We start from the raw sequence: 21,391 nt of genomic DNA, 5'->3' as shown, positions 1-21,391 counted from the left end.
TTGCGCTCGATGGAGGAAACGGAATCGACAAAGGAATACGCCACGTTTTATAAAGATTTTGAATCCGTTTGACTGCCACGGTGGAGGAAGAATGCATACACGACGTAACTGAAGAAATAAATCGACGAAGTAGGCTGGCACTATTTAGAGGAGGACATGTGGCCACTCCCTGAGCACTGATGATGACGCCGAACAGGGAACTCCAAGCGCAGCTGCAGAAGGTGAATCGATAGAGGTGGAAGAGGAACCAAACAAGCATTAGAAGGAATGGCTAAAAGCCATGAACAGAGACAAAATACACAGTCGAGTTAGTCGAAGTCGAAAGACAGAGAAGTGGAACAGTGAACCCCGAGGGGAGGACTGAACACAGAGAGACAGAAACCAGAGAAGAAGGTAGTAAAGCAAAGCAGAAGAAGACAGAGGGCCAAGCTAACCAAAGGCAACATTGAGCACCAGAGAGCTTGAGAGATTCAAGCCATCCCATAGAGGATCTGTCCGGACTAAGCACCACATTTGGCTCTTTCCACTATAGACCAGAAGGTCATAGAGCTAGTAGGAAGAAGAAGTTTGTGTACTCAAGTGGCTTAGGGAATCCAAGAACCACCCTGCCAAGCAAATCTACTTTAGGAGAACTCATATTGAGTCCTTGTATTGTAATTTCTTTGCTTAAAGGCACAATAAAATAAGGCCACCAGTGAAAGCTGGACCGGAGATGTAGCCCCGGAGAATAGGGTGAACTCCTTATTAAAAAATTTTGTTTCTTTGTGTTTGCTTACTGTATTTCTCTGCTATATTTCCATTTTAATGTCTGTGTATTGGCAATCTGATCGATCCGTTGCTTAAATAACACAGAACACAAACCAACACATGAGTCTGCAATACCTTTTGTTTAATAAATCTTCAACTGATGTCACTCATAGGGTGATTTTCAGATCAGCTAATCCCCCCCAACTGGAGGGTCCGAGGGCCAGCCGTCCCCCGGTGGGGGTTTTAGGGGTAGCACCCCCGAAGCTAAAAACAGATGTAAAATTGCCTTGTAAAAATATAGTAATTTCTAGTCAATTTGGGCCTTTCATTAGGCAGATGATCTGACGGTAGAACTTATGTTTAGTTTAGGGTTTTTTTCCCTAGAAGGTGTTAGTGTCAGTCTTTCCAACCTTCCTCCAGTGATCAAATATGCTCTTACAAAGTGATTTTGAAGTGTCAAGGTCAAATTTTGTCATTTCAGTGAGTCTTCAAGCAAAATTTGGTCACTAGGCATTAGTTCTAGGGTTTGCTTTCACTCTTTTCAAAATTTCCCAAATGCCAATCTATGTCACTATTCAGCTGAGTCTATCATCATTCATAAGGTTTTCATTATCATGTCAATATCTAATGAGTCATTTTACATCTTGTTCATGCTTCAGTTGAGCCTAGGTAAGGTCATTTCCCTCTCCTAGGGTTTTGAAGGCAATTTCTCTTGGACGGCCAAATCATCAGCAAAACTTATATCCAGATGTTAATACACCTTCCCCTATCCTTCATGTACCTTATCAAATGCTTCCCATCACTGAGATCCACCAAATTCCTCATTTTCGCACAAACCCTAGTTTCTTGCTACAACCTGGCAATTTTCTAGGTTGGGCCTGTGTTTTACCCTTTTGGACCCCTTCCCCTCACTCAATCTCTGAGATTCCACTTTCCCCTACTTCCTAACATCCCTCCCTACTCCCCAAAATTTCCTCAAGAATTTAGAAGCCTCCTATCCCCTTCATTTCGCTTCATTTCGACAAAGTTCCAACATCGGGATAAGGTTCACTTAAAAGATGTTTCAGAGCAATCAAAGATGAATTTTGGAAAACTGAGAGAGGTTTTTGTCCAAAACATGCCAAAGAAGAAAAACCTCCTTCACCTTTTACACAGGTGTCGTGGTTTTAGATAAATGTCAAAAATACCGTTGCCTCAGGAGAATCGAATGCACCTCTGAAGTGACCTTGGGAAAATCAGGTTTTCTCCTAGCTTGGTTGGCCAAATGACTTTCTTGATGAGTCAAATGATAACTAGACACAAATATCTTTCCAATGAGCTATCATGAGCTCAATTTGGAGTTGAGGAAGGCATTCAAACGTTGACTACAACAGCACTCTGCCTTGAGGAAGCCTCATTTGGCACATTTTGACCAGTCTTGGCAGATTTGATTTTTGATAGGGAAAATTAACTCCAAATTGAAAAATTCCAGTTGGGTTTCAAAGTATACTCAAATACATTTCCAACAAGCTATCCTGTGCCCGATTCTGACACCGGGAAGGCCTCCAAAAGTCATCTGAAAGTCGCGCTACGCGTTGAACCAAGAGCGCTACGCATCAGGAGCGCGCTACGCATCAGGCCACATTTCTCAGTGCAAAATTACAAGTGCGCTACGCATCAGAGGGGTGCTACACGTTGGGCAAGGCACGATACGCGTTGGGTTTTTCACTCAGTGACTTGCCAGCAAGCTCTCAAATTCTCTCTTAACTCAAGAAAAATACAAGTACAATTCCTGGACATGCACTTCCTCCTCCTTGTATGCTGTTGAGTGTGGGTCAAGCATTTGCTGGTACACAGAATGTATCGAATTCACAAAAGGATGAAGCTTGGAAGGTGAATGTAAGTCTTCAAGGTTGTGATCTGGAACATGGGTATCTATGTGGCAGCATGGAAGCTCATAATGTGCCTTCGGCAGAGACATCTGTTGTGACATTTTGGGAGGGTGAAATTGTTGATAACAAGAACTATACATTTTTAACTGGAAAGTGGGAGGCAACAAAAGAGATAGACGTGAGACATTGGTCAAAGTTTCAAGGCTTTGCTCCACTTCTTAATCAAGTGGAACTAGATGGAGGCAGGTCAGTGGACCTGAGTAATTATCCCTATATTTTCATGAGATGGAAAGAGAAGTTCTTTGTCAATGTTGGGACAGATTGTGGTTTGACCATTGCAGGATTTTACTATGTGTGTTTTTCTCGTAGTGATGGTTCAGTAAATGGTTTTTACTACGACCCAAACAACAGTCCATTTCAAAAGTTGGAGCTGAAGGTAAACAGGGATAAAGACATGCTCCGCCACATGAAGAATCATTATTGGGCCCGCATGCATGTGTGCAAAGCAAAAATGAAGGTACTCAAAGCACACTTGGCCAAGGCACTAAAACGGAGGAAAAGGCCCGATCCACTTCAAATTTTGGCTGAAGCCACCTTGAGGGAGCATGGTGCTCAATGATACACCTCCAGCTCAAATTTCAGAGAATTTGGAGCAATTTTGGTCATTTTTGAATTTTTTGGTCAAAAAACAGGTTTTTGCCCTCAACGCGTAGCGCGCCGCGCGCTACCCTGAAGATGGGCAAGTCCATTTTCAAAAACTCAACATTTTTGGATTTTTCATGACAAATTACATTCTCAGCAATTACCAAGACATTTCATCAGGTTTTGAGCCCTCAGAAGGTCAAAAAAACATGCAAAAAATGACTTTCTGCCACTTTTTGGACACACAGGGAGCAGTCTTGGGAGATTGCAATTTTGGAGGGGCAAATGACCACCAAATTGAGAAATTCCACGTTGGGCTGGAAAGTAGACATCCAGAACTTTCCAACAAGCCTACTTTTGCCTCATTTGGATGCTGGGAAGTGCCTCAAAATCTGGCTCAAAGGCGCGCTACGCGTTGAGGATTGGGGCGCTACGCATCAGGGAAGTTTGCCAGATTTTCACCTACAGCTCAGCAAAACGCAGATTTGACTAGTTTTGACTTTTTGGAGTGATTTTTCATCCTCCTTGATGTAATTGATGTAATTTAATGATTTCATGGCACTTATTTATCTCTTCTAGAAGATTCATTCATAAAAAGTCAAAAATTTAATGAATGAATTGGTTTCCTAGCTTATAGAGGCAAGTGGTTTTGACTACCTAGATTTTAGTGCTCAGTTTAGAATTGGTTGAAACAACTCCTAGAAGGATGAGATCGACCCCTAGAGGCAAGGAAAGGTGTTAGCTTGCCTATATTATGTATTTTCTTAGTCATTTTCATGGTTGGACTCTTGAGGGATAAGCTTCTATTGTATTACACTTTGTATCTCTGCAATTTTGGCAAAGGAAAGACCAGGGTTTTGCAGCACTTTTTGGGATTCCTGTGGTTATTGTGTTGATGGTGTGCTTCTCTCATGTACTTGTAAGTGTGTTATGTGTATAATTTTCCCACTTTTCTTTTCTGCACATTAAGTAAATGAAGTGTTAAGGTAGAATTCATAATTTATATGCTCTGCCTTTAAGTTTGCTTAATATCTATGTTTTCCTCTTTGTAAAGAGAACTCTCAATGGTTTCTTGCTCTCTTTAGCTCCTCACCGGTCATTCCTATCCATTCACTTAAATCAAAGGCATCAAGACAATCTCCTACCTTGCCCCAAAAAGACCTCTGCAGAAGCTGTGTCCCATTCCCGCACCCAAAATTGCTTTCCCCCTGTTTTCCACCAAAACCCTAAAAATCTGAAATCAAACCTTCTCAATCAGTTTACTAGCCTAAAATCAGTGTTCTTTATTGGTCGTCTCCGCCCTTTGAAGACCTTTTGCCGAGATAGACCCGGAGAGAGCCCTCTCCTGCCCCGTAGGGCTAGCTACGAGGCTAAGTGGTTTGATGTTGCCTTGGATTTTGTCTTTTTCAGCCTGAAGCCAAATTCAAGCGCTAACAGAAGGCAACCCCTCACTTTGTATGAGGGCATTGTATTGACGTTGTGTAATAGATGTGTATTCTCCAAGCGAGAAACAAATAGGTGACACTGTGAGAGAAAACAGAGGATATTACAGTGGATCTGCTGTAGGTTGTGTCTCTTCATTTTGCTGGATAATAGAAAGGAAGGACTGGCTGTTCGGGGTGGACGTAGCCCAAACTGGATGAACCACGTATATCTGTGTCTCTCTGGTTTTATGCGTTTTCTGTGTTTATATTTATGCAATATTCTATGTGTTCCATTGCTCTGTAATATATAATTTTCTAACATAATCAAAGAGAAGTACTTGATGTGTAGAGGACCCAAATAGAAGCAGAGAAAAAAACCTAGGGAAACATAGGATGTTAAATTGATATCCCAAACATACCGGGAGGAAAAAATAACCATAATTAACAACCTCAAAATGTAAGAGGACATGAGGGAAAAGAAAAGAGACAAACGAGCAAAGAAAAGAAGAGTCAGGTGGATGAGAGGGAGAGGATTACCTTTATAACGATCAATCTTAGATGAATACCACATACAATGAAATTCCATAGACCATGAATTTCATTGAGAATATTTCCACAACCGCATAGCTTGGAGGAAGGTGATTTTGGAGGATGGCTTTATAGTCCATATTCTTCTTCCAAGTGATAAATTCATCTTTTGGCGTGTGCTCAAAGCCATCAAAGTCATCAATCCCCTTCCCTGTACCAAAAGTCATGAATAGGAATTCCTATACCGAAGTGTACCATCCCACTTCCATTATTTATTCAAGAGTTTCCCCCTAATCGGAGTTGACCCTAAAGTCATTACTGGCATTGCTTGCTTGCCCATCATAACTAAGGATGGGTAATTGAAATCACAATAACTTCCACTTCCCCTGGATCATGTTTTCTGCCTGTACCTCAGGCTGAATATTTTTGGAGATGATGCATGCAAGAGGAGGTGCATCTACACCTTATGGAGAGAATTGTGGATTCCAGGGAGGGGTCCTATTGTGGCCAGCAAAATCCCCCCTTTTTATTTAGTTTTATTACTAATACTAAATAAATGGGGACCCTTCTAAAAAATAAAAAGTAGCACTTATATTCCCCTTTGAATAAAACACACTATCATAAACTTAGGAAAACACCTGCAAAAACCCAAAGAAATTAAGTTTTATGATAAGTTCCGAATAAAATCGTTCTCTTAAACAATACAACATCGCATCGCAAAGGGTAATGGAGGACATCATATAAGAAAACTTCCGAAATTGCGAAAACGCGATGCGAGATCGCACGCCTTGAAGACCCATCACACATCGCAGCTTTCATATGCCGCAAAGTATCACCTAAGGTAAAATATCCCGACCCAACGATATGCGATAGGGCATCTCGCAAATCGCATCTCGCAGAAACATGAGGTGATAAATGATTGTTAACAAAATGGATTAGCGATATTGCAATCTACGATATTGCGAAGAAAATCACAAAATCGCTTTATAGTAGATCTGCAGGGCTCATCGTTCAATAAAGTTTTTCTCGTAATCCGATACCAAGTTATGGGAATTAATGTCAATTTAATGGTTAGTTGATGGTCATTAATGAGATAAGATTTAGATCTGATCGAAAGGTCGTTTCATGTAGGGTGATATATTTAATATGATTTCGACATTAAGAGCTTTCCCGTCACCTTATATTTTACCATTATTCTTTCCTTGCTTGTAAATTTGCAGGAGAGGAAAGAATAATAATATATGCAGCAATGTTCAGAGCATAATGGGAAAGAAGGGAAAAGCTCCAGTTGCTGAGGACAAAGAGATGACGCCCCTATACACAGACACCACCTGTAACAGAGATGCCAACATAACTACTTGGGAAGGCATGTACAGTTTTCTCGAAGAAGAAAACCCCAGAGTCATGGAAGTTAAAGCAACAACAGACTCACGTAGGTCATTTGAGGCATCAATCACAGAACTTGCATGTTCGTTCTTGCACTTGATAGTGGAAAGACCTAAGATTCTTCCATACACAAACATGGTTAAGTGGGTACTGGACAATGCTGATATAATAGACAGGCAATTCAAGTCTTGGAGCCAAGACCTTATTAATTCATTCACTCCGCAAGACTAAATGTTTATGTGCCATCTACCAAAACCGCGCAAGAGGCAAAACTAGCACCTGGGAAGCCAGGATCGGGAAAAGGAGGCAGTATCCGATGCACTTAGCGCTAATCGTGCATCGCTAGGCAAAACCCCTCGAGAAGGAAAGCCCCTGAGTGCTCAGTAACATGTAAGCCAGGAAAGCCATGGGGAAAAGTGTTGAAGGCTAAAGGCAGCAGAAGAAGCAGCTACAACGGCAAAAAACGTCATTGATTGTGTCAATGAAAACCTGCACAAAGCAAACCTCATATCAGAGACCGCCCCGGGATTTCTCCCAAAGGCATAGAAACTGCAGACAAGCTGGAGACAAAAGGCTGAGGAAAGGGCCGAGTCCATCAAGAAGTTAACCAAGTTGAATTGAGATTCTTACTGGCAGTACTTGGTTAAACCGCACAGTCAATGCGTGACTTTCAAATGCCTTATGAACTTTGCCGAAAAGATAGCGCCATCACTTGCCGATTCTGTTTTGGCAGGGCAACTAAAATCGGAGGTCGGCAAACCAATGCTCCTCAAGCCAATGTTGAATGCTTGCGATCTCAGAGAATAGATACATAGATAGTTAAATTCCAGATTCAGTTTTAGTTTTAGTTTTGATTTATTTTTGCCTTAGATGAGGACGGTCATTTAAACCTCCTCCTATAATTTTGTAATAGACCATTTTTAGTATTTATTTAGTAGTATGTTAACCCCTCTCATGTATTTAGAGAGGGGTCCTGAAATTTGTCAAAAACGTTTCCTTAGAACATGCATTTCTGCACCCTCGGAGGAGGTTTTGATGAATGAATAGAATGAGATTTATTGATATCTGTGTTTAATGTCTGCTACTGAAATGCACTTTTGTACTCTTAGTAGATGTTGAATTAGGAAGAGATAAATCTATATTGCTAAAGCTCATGAGTAGAACTTGTTATCAATGGTACTTTTATCTCTTAATGATTTCTGCTTATTTGTCAAAGTGATATTATTGTTCAGTTATTTATATATGAAGGCTTGAATATTTGAGTTATCATTTGGCACTTTTGTACGGTGATGACTATTCTGTTTATGCTTAATGTATGAATGACTTATTATGCGATATGATTCTCATAATTGTTTCAACTAACTTTTTATACGAAACAATTTATTTTTATTGAATTCTTTTCTCGTAGCAATTGAATGATCTTTATTAGCAATTGTTGTTAGAAATTATTTTAGATCGCATAACTGAAAAGTTAAATCCTGGGTTAGTTTTAGAATTAGATATTTCTGTTCATTAGAATACAATTGCATGTTTTAAATTAGACTTAGATTAAAAGAATTTTACTTAGAAATCATTAGAAAAGGAAATATCAATTCTCATCACACACACAGAGATTGGGAAACTGGTCCCATTATCCCCAGTCAGACCCACCATCCCAAATGGAAAAGGAGCTACTTTCAAGGTCCGGACCGGTGGGTATCCCCCTTGTTGTAGACCTGATTTTCGGGGCTTCAACATATTTGGTGCTAGAAGGAGGGCCCCGAACTGTGAATGGCTAGTAAATCCAAATCTAAATACCATTCTGAGAGTAAATCGCCCTCAACATCTCCCCTGACTTCTCCATCGCACTTCAAATCTTTAAATCTTGAACGAGAAGTCGATAAAACAACAACCACTACCATAAACCCAAACATTTCAGAGAAATCTACTGTTGAACCTCCTGAAGTTGAGTCTTTGATTCATAAACTTCAAGGATTTTCCATATCACCGCAAAAGTTTGAAATATCTCAAGGTAGTGTGACTTCGCAATACAATCCTTCTCATCCTCTTACCAGATTGCAGAGTGAAAAGTTTGGTATTGAACCAACTGAATTACCTCTACCTAAAAGGAAAAGAGCAAGGAAGTCACCTAAAGGGTCTGATAGTGAGACTCTTTCATCATCATCATCCATTTCAACTTCTCCACTGCGAAGTCAACCATCCACCCCTCCACTTCAAATTATTGTCCACTAGAGTACTAGAACTTCAACATCTGCTTCTCAATCATCTGGGACTGTAATATCCTCATCCCTTCCACAAGGAACATCCTCTGCACTTTCCTCTGTTAGTAGTTCAGCAATGGCCCAAACTCCATGGAATAACTCAGGGGCAGTCTTAATGCCTGTGCCCTTGAGTCAAATACTGGCCCATCCTGAAAAATGGTTGCCTAAGTTTAATCCTGAAGCGGGCATGCTAGCAGAAGAACACATAAACAACTTTATGTTATCTATAAATCTAAATGGGGTTACTAATGAAGATGTTGTTGTCTGGCTCTTCCCTTACACTTTACAAGGAGCAGCCGGATCCTGGTATTTTTCATTACCATCAGGATCCATCACTAGTTGGGACATTTTCCAAGAGAAATTCTTGACTAAGTTCGGTGATGATAGATCTACAACAACACTGATCAATGATCTATCAAATCTAAAGACTGAGTCGAGAGAACCTATCAAAGATTTTAACTCACGTTTCAACAAGCTTTTGAATAAAATTCCGACCGCTTCCAAGCCTAGCAAAGAAGTTCGAAGTGAATGGTACATATCTACTTTACCATCAAACATAGCGATCTTCGTTGATAGGGCTACCAAGACAACATTAGCTGAAAACATGAAGGAAGCGATAGCAGTAGAAAAACGTATCTTAGCTTTAGAAAAGAAAAACGTTGTCGATGAAAGAAAATCTAAGAAGGTTACTTTTAGAGATGATCCTAAAGAAAAACAATCAAAAGACCCATTTGATTTAGAAGTATTGCAGAAAGTCCTAAAAACCATGTCTAATGAAATGGTTGACATTAAGAGACAAGTAGCAGAGACTTCTTCTAAAAATCCCTACAAGCCTTATAGAAAAAATCCTTCAACTGATTCAAAGCCTCCCAATGTTATGAAACCAGCTCAAGGAAAGATAGAAAAGATAGATCAACACCTTAGAATTCAGCCTCTTCGAGGGGGCAACCTCCTATACATTACATAAATGAACAATTCTTGGATGATTCAAATGACAAAACCTCCTTTCTATATATAGGAGTCTAAGGAGTCATCATATAATCCAGCCGACCTAACAATAATAATATAAAGCCACAAAAATAACAATAGAGGGATTCTATGGGGCACAGTAATAACAATATGGGGGCAATAGGGGCACAACAATATTAATAAGGGGTATAACTACAATAGTAATGGGGTAATCACTAGTATTATGGGGACCCAACATGCCCCTCTCCTTCAAAAAAGTGTTGTCCTCAACGCTTGAGTAGTTCTGGATACTTCTGCATAAAATTCTCATCCTCCCATGTGGAATCTTCAGCAGATAAGTTCTTCCACTTGATAAGATACTCTAAAATTGATCAATTTCGTAGCTGTCGAGTTCTTGTTTCTGTGACTGCTTCCGGTTCCAATATAATTTTTCCTTCCTCGTCAAGTTCTGGAAATATTGTTTGAACTGGGAGCTTGTCACCTATAACCTTCTTTAAACATGAAACATGGAAAACTAGATGCAATCGAGAAGCTGCAGGAAGCTCCAATTTGTATGCCATAGTACCAATCTTTTGCAACACCTTGTACGGACCATAATACTTTGGTGATAATTTATTATCCTTCTTAGCTTGCTTGAGGGACATTTGCTTATATGGTTCTAGCCGTAGGAATACCCAATCACCTACATCAAAACTTCTTTCACTGCGATGTTGATATGCCTGTTGTTTCATTCTATTCTGTGCCAACACGAGGTTATCCTTTAAGAGTTGGAGGACTTGTTGTTGATGTTCAATGTGATGTTCCACTGCCTGAACCTTAGAGTTTTCTCTTAAATATGATGTGATGGATGGTGGTTGATACCCATAAAGTGCCATAAATGGGGTCATTTTTGTTGTTGTATGGAAGGAAGTGTTATACCACCATTAAGCCAGAGGCAACCATTTGACCCATTGTGTCTGTTTATCAGATACAAAGCAACGAAGATATCCTTCCAAACATTTGTTTACTATATCAGTTTGCCCATCAAATTGAGGATGATAAGACGAGCTATGAGCTAATTGAATACCAAGACAAGAAAATAATTCTGTCCAAAAATTTCTAGTGAAAATGGGATCTCTGTCACTTACAATAATCTTTGGGTTTCCATGTAGCTTTTGAATTGTTTCCATAAATGCAGTAGAAACTGTACTGGCTTTAAATGGATGTGATAATGCACAAAAGTGTACATACTTGGTAAGTCTGTCTACTACCACCATGATGACACTCTTTCCCTCAGACTTGGGTAAACCTATGATAAAATCCATTGAAACCTCCTCCCAACGTTGGCTTGGAATGGATAAAGGTTGTAATAGACCCAATGTCTTAATTGTTTCAACTTTATTTTGTTGGCAAACCAAACATTCCGCCACAAACTTTTGAATATCTTATTTAAGGCCATCCCAAAAAAATTCCTTCTTAACCCTGTGGTAAGTTTTTAAAAATCCTGAGTGCCCTCCTAAGGGAGAAGTGTGCAATTCCATAAGAATCTTTTGTTTTAGCTGGGAATTCTTACAGAGGTATAAGCGATCTTTGTACCATAACGAATCATTTTTCCAGCTAAATGTATCAGACGTACTGGAATCTTGTTGTAACTTTTGAATAAGTGCCCACACTTCTTCGTCATTCATCCACTCCTCTCTTGCTTCATTTATCCAATCTGGTTGGATAATAGAAATGGCGCACAACAATGCTTCCACACCCTCATCCTTTCTTGAGAGTGCATCTGCCACCACATTTCGCTTCCCTTTTTTGTAGATGATTTCAAAGTCATAACCCAACATCTTTGTGACCCACTTTTGTTGCTCTTCAGAGGATAATCTTTGTTCTAAAAGGTATTTAAGGCTATCATGATCCGTTTTTACCTTGAAGTGTCTTCCCATTAGGTAGGGTCGCCATTTCTTAAGTGCATGGAGTATTGCCAACATTTCCTTCTCATAAATAGCTTTGCTTAAAAACTTTCCCTTGATTGGACAACTTTCAAAAGCAATGGGTCTTTCATCTTGCATTAGAACAGCACCAATTCCATTTCCTGAAGCATCACATTCCATAATAAAGGTTTTTGTGAAGTCCAGTGTAGCTAAGACCGGTGCTTGGCACATTGTCTCTTTAAGATGTTCAAAGGCCTTTATTGCTTCCAGAGTCCATGAAAATGCATCTTTCTTCAATACTGTTGTTAGAGGTGCTGCTATTCTCCCATAATTCTTAACAAACTTGCGATAATAACTTATCAACCCGAGAAATCCTCGCAGATGCTTTATGGATGTGGGGATTTTCCATTCCTTAATGGATTTAATTTTGCTAGGGTCTACCTTAACTCCTTCATGAGATACAATATGACCCAGATATTCCACCTCCTAGACTCCAAAGAAACATTTGGATCTTTTTGCATATAATTGTTTCTCCTCCAATAGTTGTAGCACCCTATCAACATGTTCAACATGATCCTTCCAAGACTTGTTGTAGATTAGTATATCATCAAAGAATACTAACACAAATTTTCTAAGGAATGGTTTGAAAATTGAATTCATCAAACCTTGAAATGTTGAAGGTGCATTGGTAAGGCCAAAAGGCATGACCAAAAATTCATAATGACCCTCATGAGTTCTAAATGTTGTTTTCGGAATGTCTTCAATCTTCATTCTGATTTGATGATATCCTGAACAAATATCCAACTTGGTGAAGTAAATTGATCCATGCAATTCATCCAGTAATTCATCAATGACAGGAATGGGGAACTTATCTTTAATAGTGAGCTTGTTGAGCTCCCTATAATCCGGACACATGTGCCATGATCCATCCTTCTTGTGCACCAATACTACTGGAGCAGAGAAAGAATTTTGACTCGGTTGAATTATACCAGCCTCTAGCATTTCTGCAACCATACGTTCAATTTCACTCTTTTGGACATAGGGATATCTGTACGGCTTGATGTTTGGAGGAACACTTCCTGGAATCAGATGAATAGCATGATCATGATCACGCATAGGTGGGAGACCTTTTGGAGTCTCAAATACCTTGGAATGATTGTCCAGGACTTTTTGGAGATCTGGAGAAATAGATGATTCCGATGTGGAAACATCTAGCGAACATAATTGTGCAATTACACCTCTTTGCTCCTTTTTTAGAAGCTTTGTCATACCATTAGAGTTGATTATCTTTCCTGGTTTCCCTGCAATACCCCTTAATTCAACTTCCTTTCCTTCCGTAGAAAATTTGATGAAAAGTTCTTGAAAATTAAAAGCTATTGTACCCAAGGATTGTAGCCATTGGACTCCTAGTACAACATCAGCACCTCCCATTGGAATGGAAAGCATTGGGCTAGTCAATACATATTCTCCCATGGATAGCTTGATATTATGGCACTTTCCAGAGCAATTTATTGTTCCTCCATTTGCAATCATCACTTGACACTCTGGTGCTGGATATAGGAAGCAATTCAATTCTTTTGCTACCTTACAATGAATAAAATTGCGGGTGCTTCCTGAATCAATCATCACTATTACCTTTTTCTTCTTGATTTGTCCTTCTATCTTGATGGTTTAAGGAGTGGTAATTCCCGCCAATGCATTACAAGATATGGTCGGATTTATTTTTTCTTCATCTAGGATTTGTTCCTGGAGTATATCCTCTTCTTTTGACCTTTCTTGCTCTTTTTCTTCTTCCTCTTCACAATCTATGTAGAATAATTTCTTCTCAGCACACTTATGACCTTTAGTGTATTTGCTATCACAACTGTAAAAAAGCCCTTTTGCTCTTTTTTCTTCCAATTGTTGTGGTGTCAACCTTATAGGTTGTGGAAGACTAGGGGCAACAACACTTCCGTCTTTATAGTTGTGAGTGGTATGCTTCCTGGTAGCCATAATTTTGCTTTCCATTTTTCTTGCTAACCTGAATGCCTTCTCTAATGAATCAGGTTCCCAAAGGCGAACATCATGTTGGATATTATCCTTTAAAGACCCTATGAACACATCAATCCTATGCTCCTCTGGAATATCTTTTACCCTTATGTTCAATTTTTGGAACTCCTCAATGTGCTCCATTATTGAACCCTTTTGTTTGAGACTTATCAATTGGCTAAAAAAAGTGTTGCTTTTTGTATCCTCATAATGTGCTATCAATTCTTCCGTAAAAATTGCCTAAGTGATAAATTGTTTATGAGAGCAAAGCCATTGATACCATACAAACTAATTTGGTTCCAAATATAAAGTTTCCATACGTATCTTTTGTGTGTTTGCACATTATTGAGATCGAAGAATTGCTCCATCTGTAATATCCATGTTGCGGGATCCTTGCCATCAAACTTCCTCATATCGATTTTTGGAATATGGTGGGTCTTTGATCCAACATTAGATTCTATGGAATCATGATTAACATTTCTTTTGTTCTCATCATGAGTTTCCTTTACTACCCTTTCACCATTAGTGACCCTTTCTTGTAGCAACTTCTTTAATTCTTCCATGTCTGTCTTCAAATCTATCTTCAAATCATCCATCTTAGCTTCTACACCTTTCTTTAAACCATCCATATTAGCTTCTACATCTTTCTTTAAACCATCCATCTTAGATTCTGTTCCTTTTTGTTCAAGTGACACTTGTTGCACTTGGTCTCGTAATTTTGCTATATCATGTTGCATTTCTTCCTCTTCTTCAAAAGTCATGCTAGAGCTTTCAGGTTGCTTACTAGGTGTTTGCATTTTCTTTCCTCGGCGCATCAATTACCGATAATAATGCTTTACTATGCCCTTTGAATTCCTTCAAACCAAGCTTACGCAAAAATTTTAAAAAAAAAACTACACACATTTTTTCACTTTGTAGAGGCCTGATATTGAATCTGATGTATCTCTGTAATTTTGAATCATCCAGTTCTGAAATTGTAATTTGTAGTAGCCTTCTGTGTCCTCTTTCCAATGCCAATAGTTTGATCCAAATTGGATTCTCCAGAAAGAGTTATGCACAATCTCCCGCAGTGACCTGATTGTAGACTAGTTCAGTAGAGCAAAATTGTATGAAGTGCCACGTGTCACTATTTCTACCTTTGACTCTGAAAAATATATACAAGAAAAATATAGTCCGTCCTCTTTCTGTACCTTCTTGTGAAATTTCAATCCGATGCTCAGAAAGAAAGTTATGACGATTTTCCCCAGGTCACCTATTTGGAATGTAATTCAGGAGTCTGCAAAAATACCAACTTCCTCAGATCATATCTCCGCAAATATAGCGCGAAAATCTTTGAAATTCGTACCCGAGATTCAGCATGATTTCTTCTCAAATGGGTTTTCTTTGTAACTTCTGAAATGTCGCAGAAAAAAAGTTATAGCGAAAATTCCACGATGACTTGTTTGGAGCAGCGAAACCCTAGAATCCAAAGCTCTGATACCAAATGTTATGAAACCAGCTCAAGAAAAGATAGAAAAGATAGATCAACGCCTTAGAATTCAGCGTCTTCGAGGGGGCAACCTCCTATACATTACATAAATGAAAATTCTTGGATGATTCAAATGACAAAACCTCCTTTCTATATATAGGAGTCTAAGGAGTCACCATATAATCCAGCCGACCTAACAATAATAATATAAAGCCACAAAAATAACAATAGAGGATTCTATGGGGCACAGTAATAACAATATGGGTGCAATAGGGGCACAACAATATTAATAAGGGGTATAACTACAATAGTAATAGGGTAATCACTAGTATTATGGGGACCCAACACCCAATGCTATAACAAATGCAGAATCTGAAGGAGAAGAAGAGGAAGTTTGTAATGAGGAACCTACCGATGAAGATGAAGTTGTAGAAGTAAAGGGAATGTGGGACTTCATCCTTCCAGACGAAGAGAATCAAGAGGCATCACCAGTCAGTACCAGAAGTAGAAATCAACTCGATCCTCCACAACCTAGTCCTAAACAGAAGAGCGCAAGCTCAGCATCTAAAGATAAAGTTGCAGGTAAAAAATCATCACCAAAAGCGACTCAAACAAGCCCAGTCCAATCCAATTCACAACCTCCATATAAAACACTGATTGTCTCTGATGAGATGGAGTATAATATCATTGAAGACATGAAGAAGACCAGGGCTAACATTACTTTTCATGAATTGAGCAAATTGAAACATCAATAAAAGCTACTTTGAAAGAGTTACATGCAATACCAGTTGAACCTCTTCCTGCCACTGTAATCTTGCAAGATTCCCATGAGATGGGAAGACCTACAACTAATATGGCAAATAAATTTGATCCGAAAGATATTGCTTTAATTGGAGGTAGGTCAAAATCTCATACTCCCCCATTCCTTCTTACTTACAAAATTTTCAATAAAAACTTGCATAATTGTTTGGTAGATTCAGGAGCTTCATCTAATATCTTACCTAAAACAATATGTGCAAAGTTAAACTTCCAACCTCAAAAATCCACAGTACACATAGTTCAGCTGGACCGATCGCAGGTTGAAGTAATCGGTGAACAAAATCAAGTTACCATAAGGTTTCATCTAATCCAAAGGTATGTCAAGTCATTGATATTCTAGTCACAAACATTCCCGAATTTTATGGATTAATTCTTAGTAGGGGTTGGTCTGAAAAGCTTCATGGATACTTTGCAACCGACTGGTCACATATGTGGCTCCCTTACAATGGTAAACCAAATCAAATAAAGGTTAAGCGAGAAAGACACCAAAATAACATAGTAACGGAATTGGAAGGAGAAAATGAACCTGTAGCATACGGCAACAATATAATTGGCAACTATTCTATTGACTCTTTCCTAGGAAATTTTAATGCTCATACTTCACCTTACTTAGAACATTTTGTTCTGTCTCAAGTATAAAATTTTTCTCAAACAGATAGTTCTAAATGTGTTAATTTTATAAATTGTCCTGTAAATAAATCTTTATTTTGGAAATTATTTTTTGATGGTTCTAAGTCTAACGATGGAGCAGGAGCAGGATGTATATTAGTTAGTCCAGAGGGAAACAAAACTATGCTAACATGTAGACTTGAGTTTGATTGCACAAACAACACTGCAGAATACGAAGCTTTAGTCCAAGGATTGTACAAGGCGATCGGATTAGATATCAAGTATCTACAAGTCTTCAGAGACTTTGAGATTGTTATTAAACAAGTACGAAATACTATACATTGTCTATCAAGTCATTTAAAACATTATCAATCTTTAGTGCAAGATCTGACTGAACATTTTATAGCATTTCATATTTCACCTATTCTCAGACTCCAAAATGCTAGTGCTGACCTCTTGGCAAACGTAACTTCCAAGCTCATTCCATCAGAAGACTATAGCCTAGATAGATTCTCAATCGAACTGATCTTTAGGCCCTCGATCCTTGATAATGTCACAAACTGGAGAATTTTCAATGATGATCCTAATATTGTAAGTTTCTTATCGGAAGGATCTTACACTAATCAGATAATTGATGAGGACCAACATGACAAACAATTACAAAAAGAAAGCACTAATAATGCTATACCAAAATATGTAGTCAAGTTGGAAGACCTATATGATTTGAAAGACTGATTTAAGAGATCTACCAATTCAAAACTTCAGAGTTCAACTCTGAACTATGAATTAGTAAATCTAGGAATGGATACCAAGCCACAAAATATCAACCTAGGTCTTGGCCTAGCCCTTGAAGAAAAATTAGCCTATGTTCATCTCCTGAAACAATACAAAAGTGTCTTTTCCTGGAACTACGATGACCTTAAGACTTACGACACTTCAATCATTCAACATACTATCCCAATGATAGATGATGAAAAACCTGTCCAGCAAAAGCTGAGGAAGATCCATCCTAATCTGGAAAGCCAGATTAAATCTGAGCTCAATAAATTATTGAAAGCCAAGATTATTTTTCCCGTTCAACATTCTAGATGGGTTTCCAACTTGGTTCCCGTTAGAAAGAAAAACGGAGATATTAGAATTTGCATTGAATTTCGAAATCTTAACAAAGCCTGCCAAAAGGATAATTTCCCCCTACCTCCTATGGAACAAATATTACAAGCGGTTGCAGGATCAGAATTAATGTCCTTTTTAGATGGTTTCTCCAGTTACAACCAGGTTCTCGTACATCCTAACGATCAGCTAAAAACCACGTTCAGAACCAAATGGGGTACTTACGCATATCAAAAGATGCCTTTTGGTCTGATTAACGTTGGTGCCACATTTCAAAGGGCCATGGACATTGCATTTAAGGGATTAGTAAACAAATCAGTGGTGATTTACTTGGATGACATAACTGTATATTCTAAAAAACGTGGTAATCACCTTAAAGACTTAAAGCAAATATTCCAACGTTGCCAAAGGTATGGGATTTCACTTAATCCAAAAAATTCCTTTTTTGCATTAAGTGAAGGAAAACTTCTTGGATTTATAGTGTCAAAATCTGGAATCCATATAGATCCCGATAGAATTAAGGAGATTTCTGAAATACCCTTGCCTCATAACAAGAAAGCCATGCAATCCTTCCTTGGCCAGATTAATTTTGTTAAAAGATTTGTTCCAGACTTCTCAAGGATTATGTCACCATTACAAGCAATGATCAAGAAGAATTCACTCTTCAAATGGGGCCAAGAGGAATATGAAGCGTTCAATCTGATTAAGCAAGCGATTGTTAATGCCCCATCCTTAGCGACTCCAAATTTTTCTGATCCTTTCATTTTGTATACATTTGCTTCTGATAAATCATATGCTGCGATACTCACTCAAGCTAATCAAGACAAGGTAGAAGCCCCAATTGCCTTTTTTAGTTCAAATCTGCAAGGGGCTAAATTAAATTATTCCGACGTTGAGAAACAAGCTTATGTTGTTTTCAAAGCGATCAAGCATTTTAGACCCTTTCTTCTTAAAACCCATACAAAAATCATAGTATCGTTTCTAGTGGTAAGAAATCTCTTAGTATAGAAAGACGTGGGTGAAAAGAGAGAAAATTGGGTCACTGCCTTACAAGAATACGACGCTGAGATTAAGCCAGCAAATATTGTAAAAGGTCAAGGCTTTTGCAAAATGTTGGCTAGAGCATCGCTTATTTCCAAAATACCATCTTCAAATCAAGAAGTACAAATGTATGAGGTAAGCCTAAACGATATTGAATCAATATATGCTGATATCATATTTTATCTAAAGAACAGATATGCTCCTTCAAATTTGGATTATACAAAGAAAAGAGCTTTAAGATTGAAGGCTAAGCAGTATCAACTCGTAAACGATGTACCTTTTAGGATGAATTATGATTCTGTTCTCCTTCGATGTCTTGAGAAATCTGAAGCTGAAAAGGTGTTGCAGGAACTCCATGATGGACCAGCAGGTGGACATTATGTGGGAGATGCTACAACACATAAAATTTTGCGCGCAGGATACTATTGGCCTACACTATTTAAAGATGCACATAGCTATGTAAGGAAATGTCAAATTTGTCAAACTGCTGCTGGGAGACAAAAGAAACCATCATTTCCTTTGCAACCAGTCAATATCGATCAACCCTTTGATCAATGGGGATTGGATATAATAGGTGAGATCGTTCCTCACTCTTCTAAACAACATAGGTATATCCTTACAGCTACATATTATTTTACTAAATGGGTAGAAGCAGTTCCTCTCAAGATAGCTAATGTTGAACACATCATTGATTTCATAGATCAGTTCATAATCACCAGGTTTGGTTTACCCTCTGCTTTAATGTTTGATAATGCATCATATTTTTCTGGCAATGTTATGACTGAATTTGCACTTAAAAGAGGTTTTAAGCTTAAATATTCTGCCAATTATTACCCACAAGGGAATGGGTTGGCCGAATCAACGAATAAAAACTTAATCAGAATCATTAAGCGAACCATTGATCATAATCATAAAAATTGGCACAAATATTTGATGTATTCTCTTTGGGCAGACCGAATAACGCAGAAAGGCTCAATTTGCACCTCTCCCTTTAATCTAGTTTATGGGAAAGAAGTGTTTCTCCCAACTCACCTAGCAATTCCTTCTTTGGCCTTAGTTCAATTTATTGATGAAACACCAACTTCATCTTTACAACTAAGACAACTGTAGATCCTTAAGCTAGAAGAGCAATGAGAATAGGCTAAAATAACACACGCTCATCATCAAGCATTAGTAAGGCTTCCTTTGATTCAAGCATGGTATCTAGAAAGGATTTTCAAATTGGAGATTTAGTTTTAAAATGGGATAAGGCTCACGAAGAAAAAGGAAAACATTCAAAATTCCAACGAATGTGGCTTGGCCCATTCCAAATTGTGGAAATCATAGGTCCATCCACTTTCATGTTGCAAGATTTAGCAGGGAAAAGAGAATCTTTACCTGTTAATGGGCAGATCCTCAAAAAATACTTTCCATAGGAGATGACCTCTTCTATTTTTGTAAACTATTGTTTATAGCTTTATTTTGATAATAAAACAAGTTGTAAATGGTTACGTTTGGAATTCACGAAAAAGACTAGTGTTTCTTTTAGATTTGTTTTTCGCTTGTATAAATAGAACTGATTTGGAAAATTGATCATTATTATTGAAAGATACAGTCAAATGCTATAAGCCTGGAAATGTTACTAGTTTCAGCCTTGCGAATTTTGATAAAAGGCAACCTTTAGTCGGAATTTGTTTTATATCAGTCAATGAAAAGCATCAATAACAAAACAAAGATTCTCTGTAGAAAATCTCTTTCCAAAAACTCTACAATTGTCATCCAGAGCTATTCTTAAGGAACCAATGACTTCCTCCCCACCTAGAGAATTATGAGTTTCAAGGAATAATCCAACAATACACTATAAACTTAAAGAATAAGAGGTCTCATCACAAGCCGACTTATCATGATCATAGATATTATAACTTGCTGACATTGCCAAAACTGCATACCAAAACAAGGCAATGACTCAAGATTGTTGCAATCAAAAGACAAGGGGTCTCATCACGAGCCAGCTTGTTCAGCAAAGTTATAAATCAAGTGAATGGCACTGTCATAATTTGGCTACCAAACCAAGACATTGTTCTTTAAGAATTAAAAGAAAATAAAAGCAATAAGTGTGGATATGGATTTATCTTTGAAAATTGTATATTCTCCAAGTAAGATACAGGATCATTGCTAGGTAACAAGTAACCCTGTCGAGGCTATGAATGCCTGCTGGCAGTAGAGGCTCTACCTACGACAAATGAGCATACTTAAAACTGATCTACAGAGAAGTCTTTGTTTTTATCTTTATAAACCAAGTAGTGGTTGATGTAAATACAATGACTAGCTTTGGGAAGTAAATAATCAGAGTTAACACAGGAGAAACAAACTACCATTAATGGCTGAAAGCATGATGCACTTTATTTTTCTTTAATAGAGTTTGATTTTCCAGAAAACTTTTCTGTTTTGGAAGTTTAGAAAATTCAAAAGATAATCAGAGATAACTGGTTCTTCCAAGTGAATTGCCAATTGTTGTGGCCAGCAACAACCCCCCTTTTTATTTAGTTTTATTACTAATACTAAATAAATGGGGACCCTTCTAAAAAATAAAAAGTAGCAC

General features: G+C 38.2%; 1 protein-coding gene across 1 annotated transcript in view; it reads left to right on the top strand.

Annotated features, from left to right (window-relative positions):
• Nucleotides 1-2,513: 2,513 nt before the first annotated feature.
• Nucleotides 2,514-21,391, top strand: part of LOC149141325 (uncharacterized) — a 46,108-nt gene continuing 27,230 nt past the window's right edge. Inside the window, exon 1 of the mRNA XM_089451214.1 lies at nt 2,514-3,054. Coding sequence (XP_089307340.1) covers nt 2,545-3,054 — 510 coding nt within the window. The 5' untranslated portion in view covers nt 2,514-2,544. The remainder of the gene's footprint in view (nt 3,055-21,391) is intronic.

Source organism: Pinus tabuliformis, chromosome X, assembly GCF_031772625.1.
Source record: "Pinus tabuliformis cultivar Carrire ecotype Pingquan chromosome X, CPIR1, whole genome shotgun sequence".
Lineage (NCBI taxonomy): Eukaryota > Viridiplantae > Streptophyta > Pinopsida > Pinales > Pinaceae > Pinus > Pinus tabuliformis.
The sequence above is the reverse complement of the archived record's forward strand: the minus strand, read 5'-3'. Positions and strand labels throughout refer to the sequence as shown.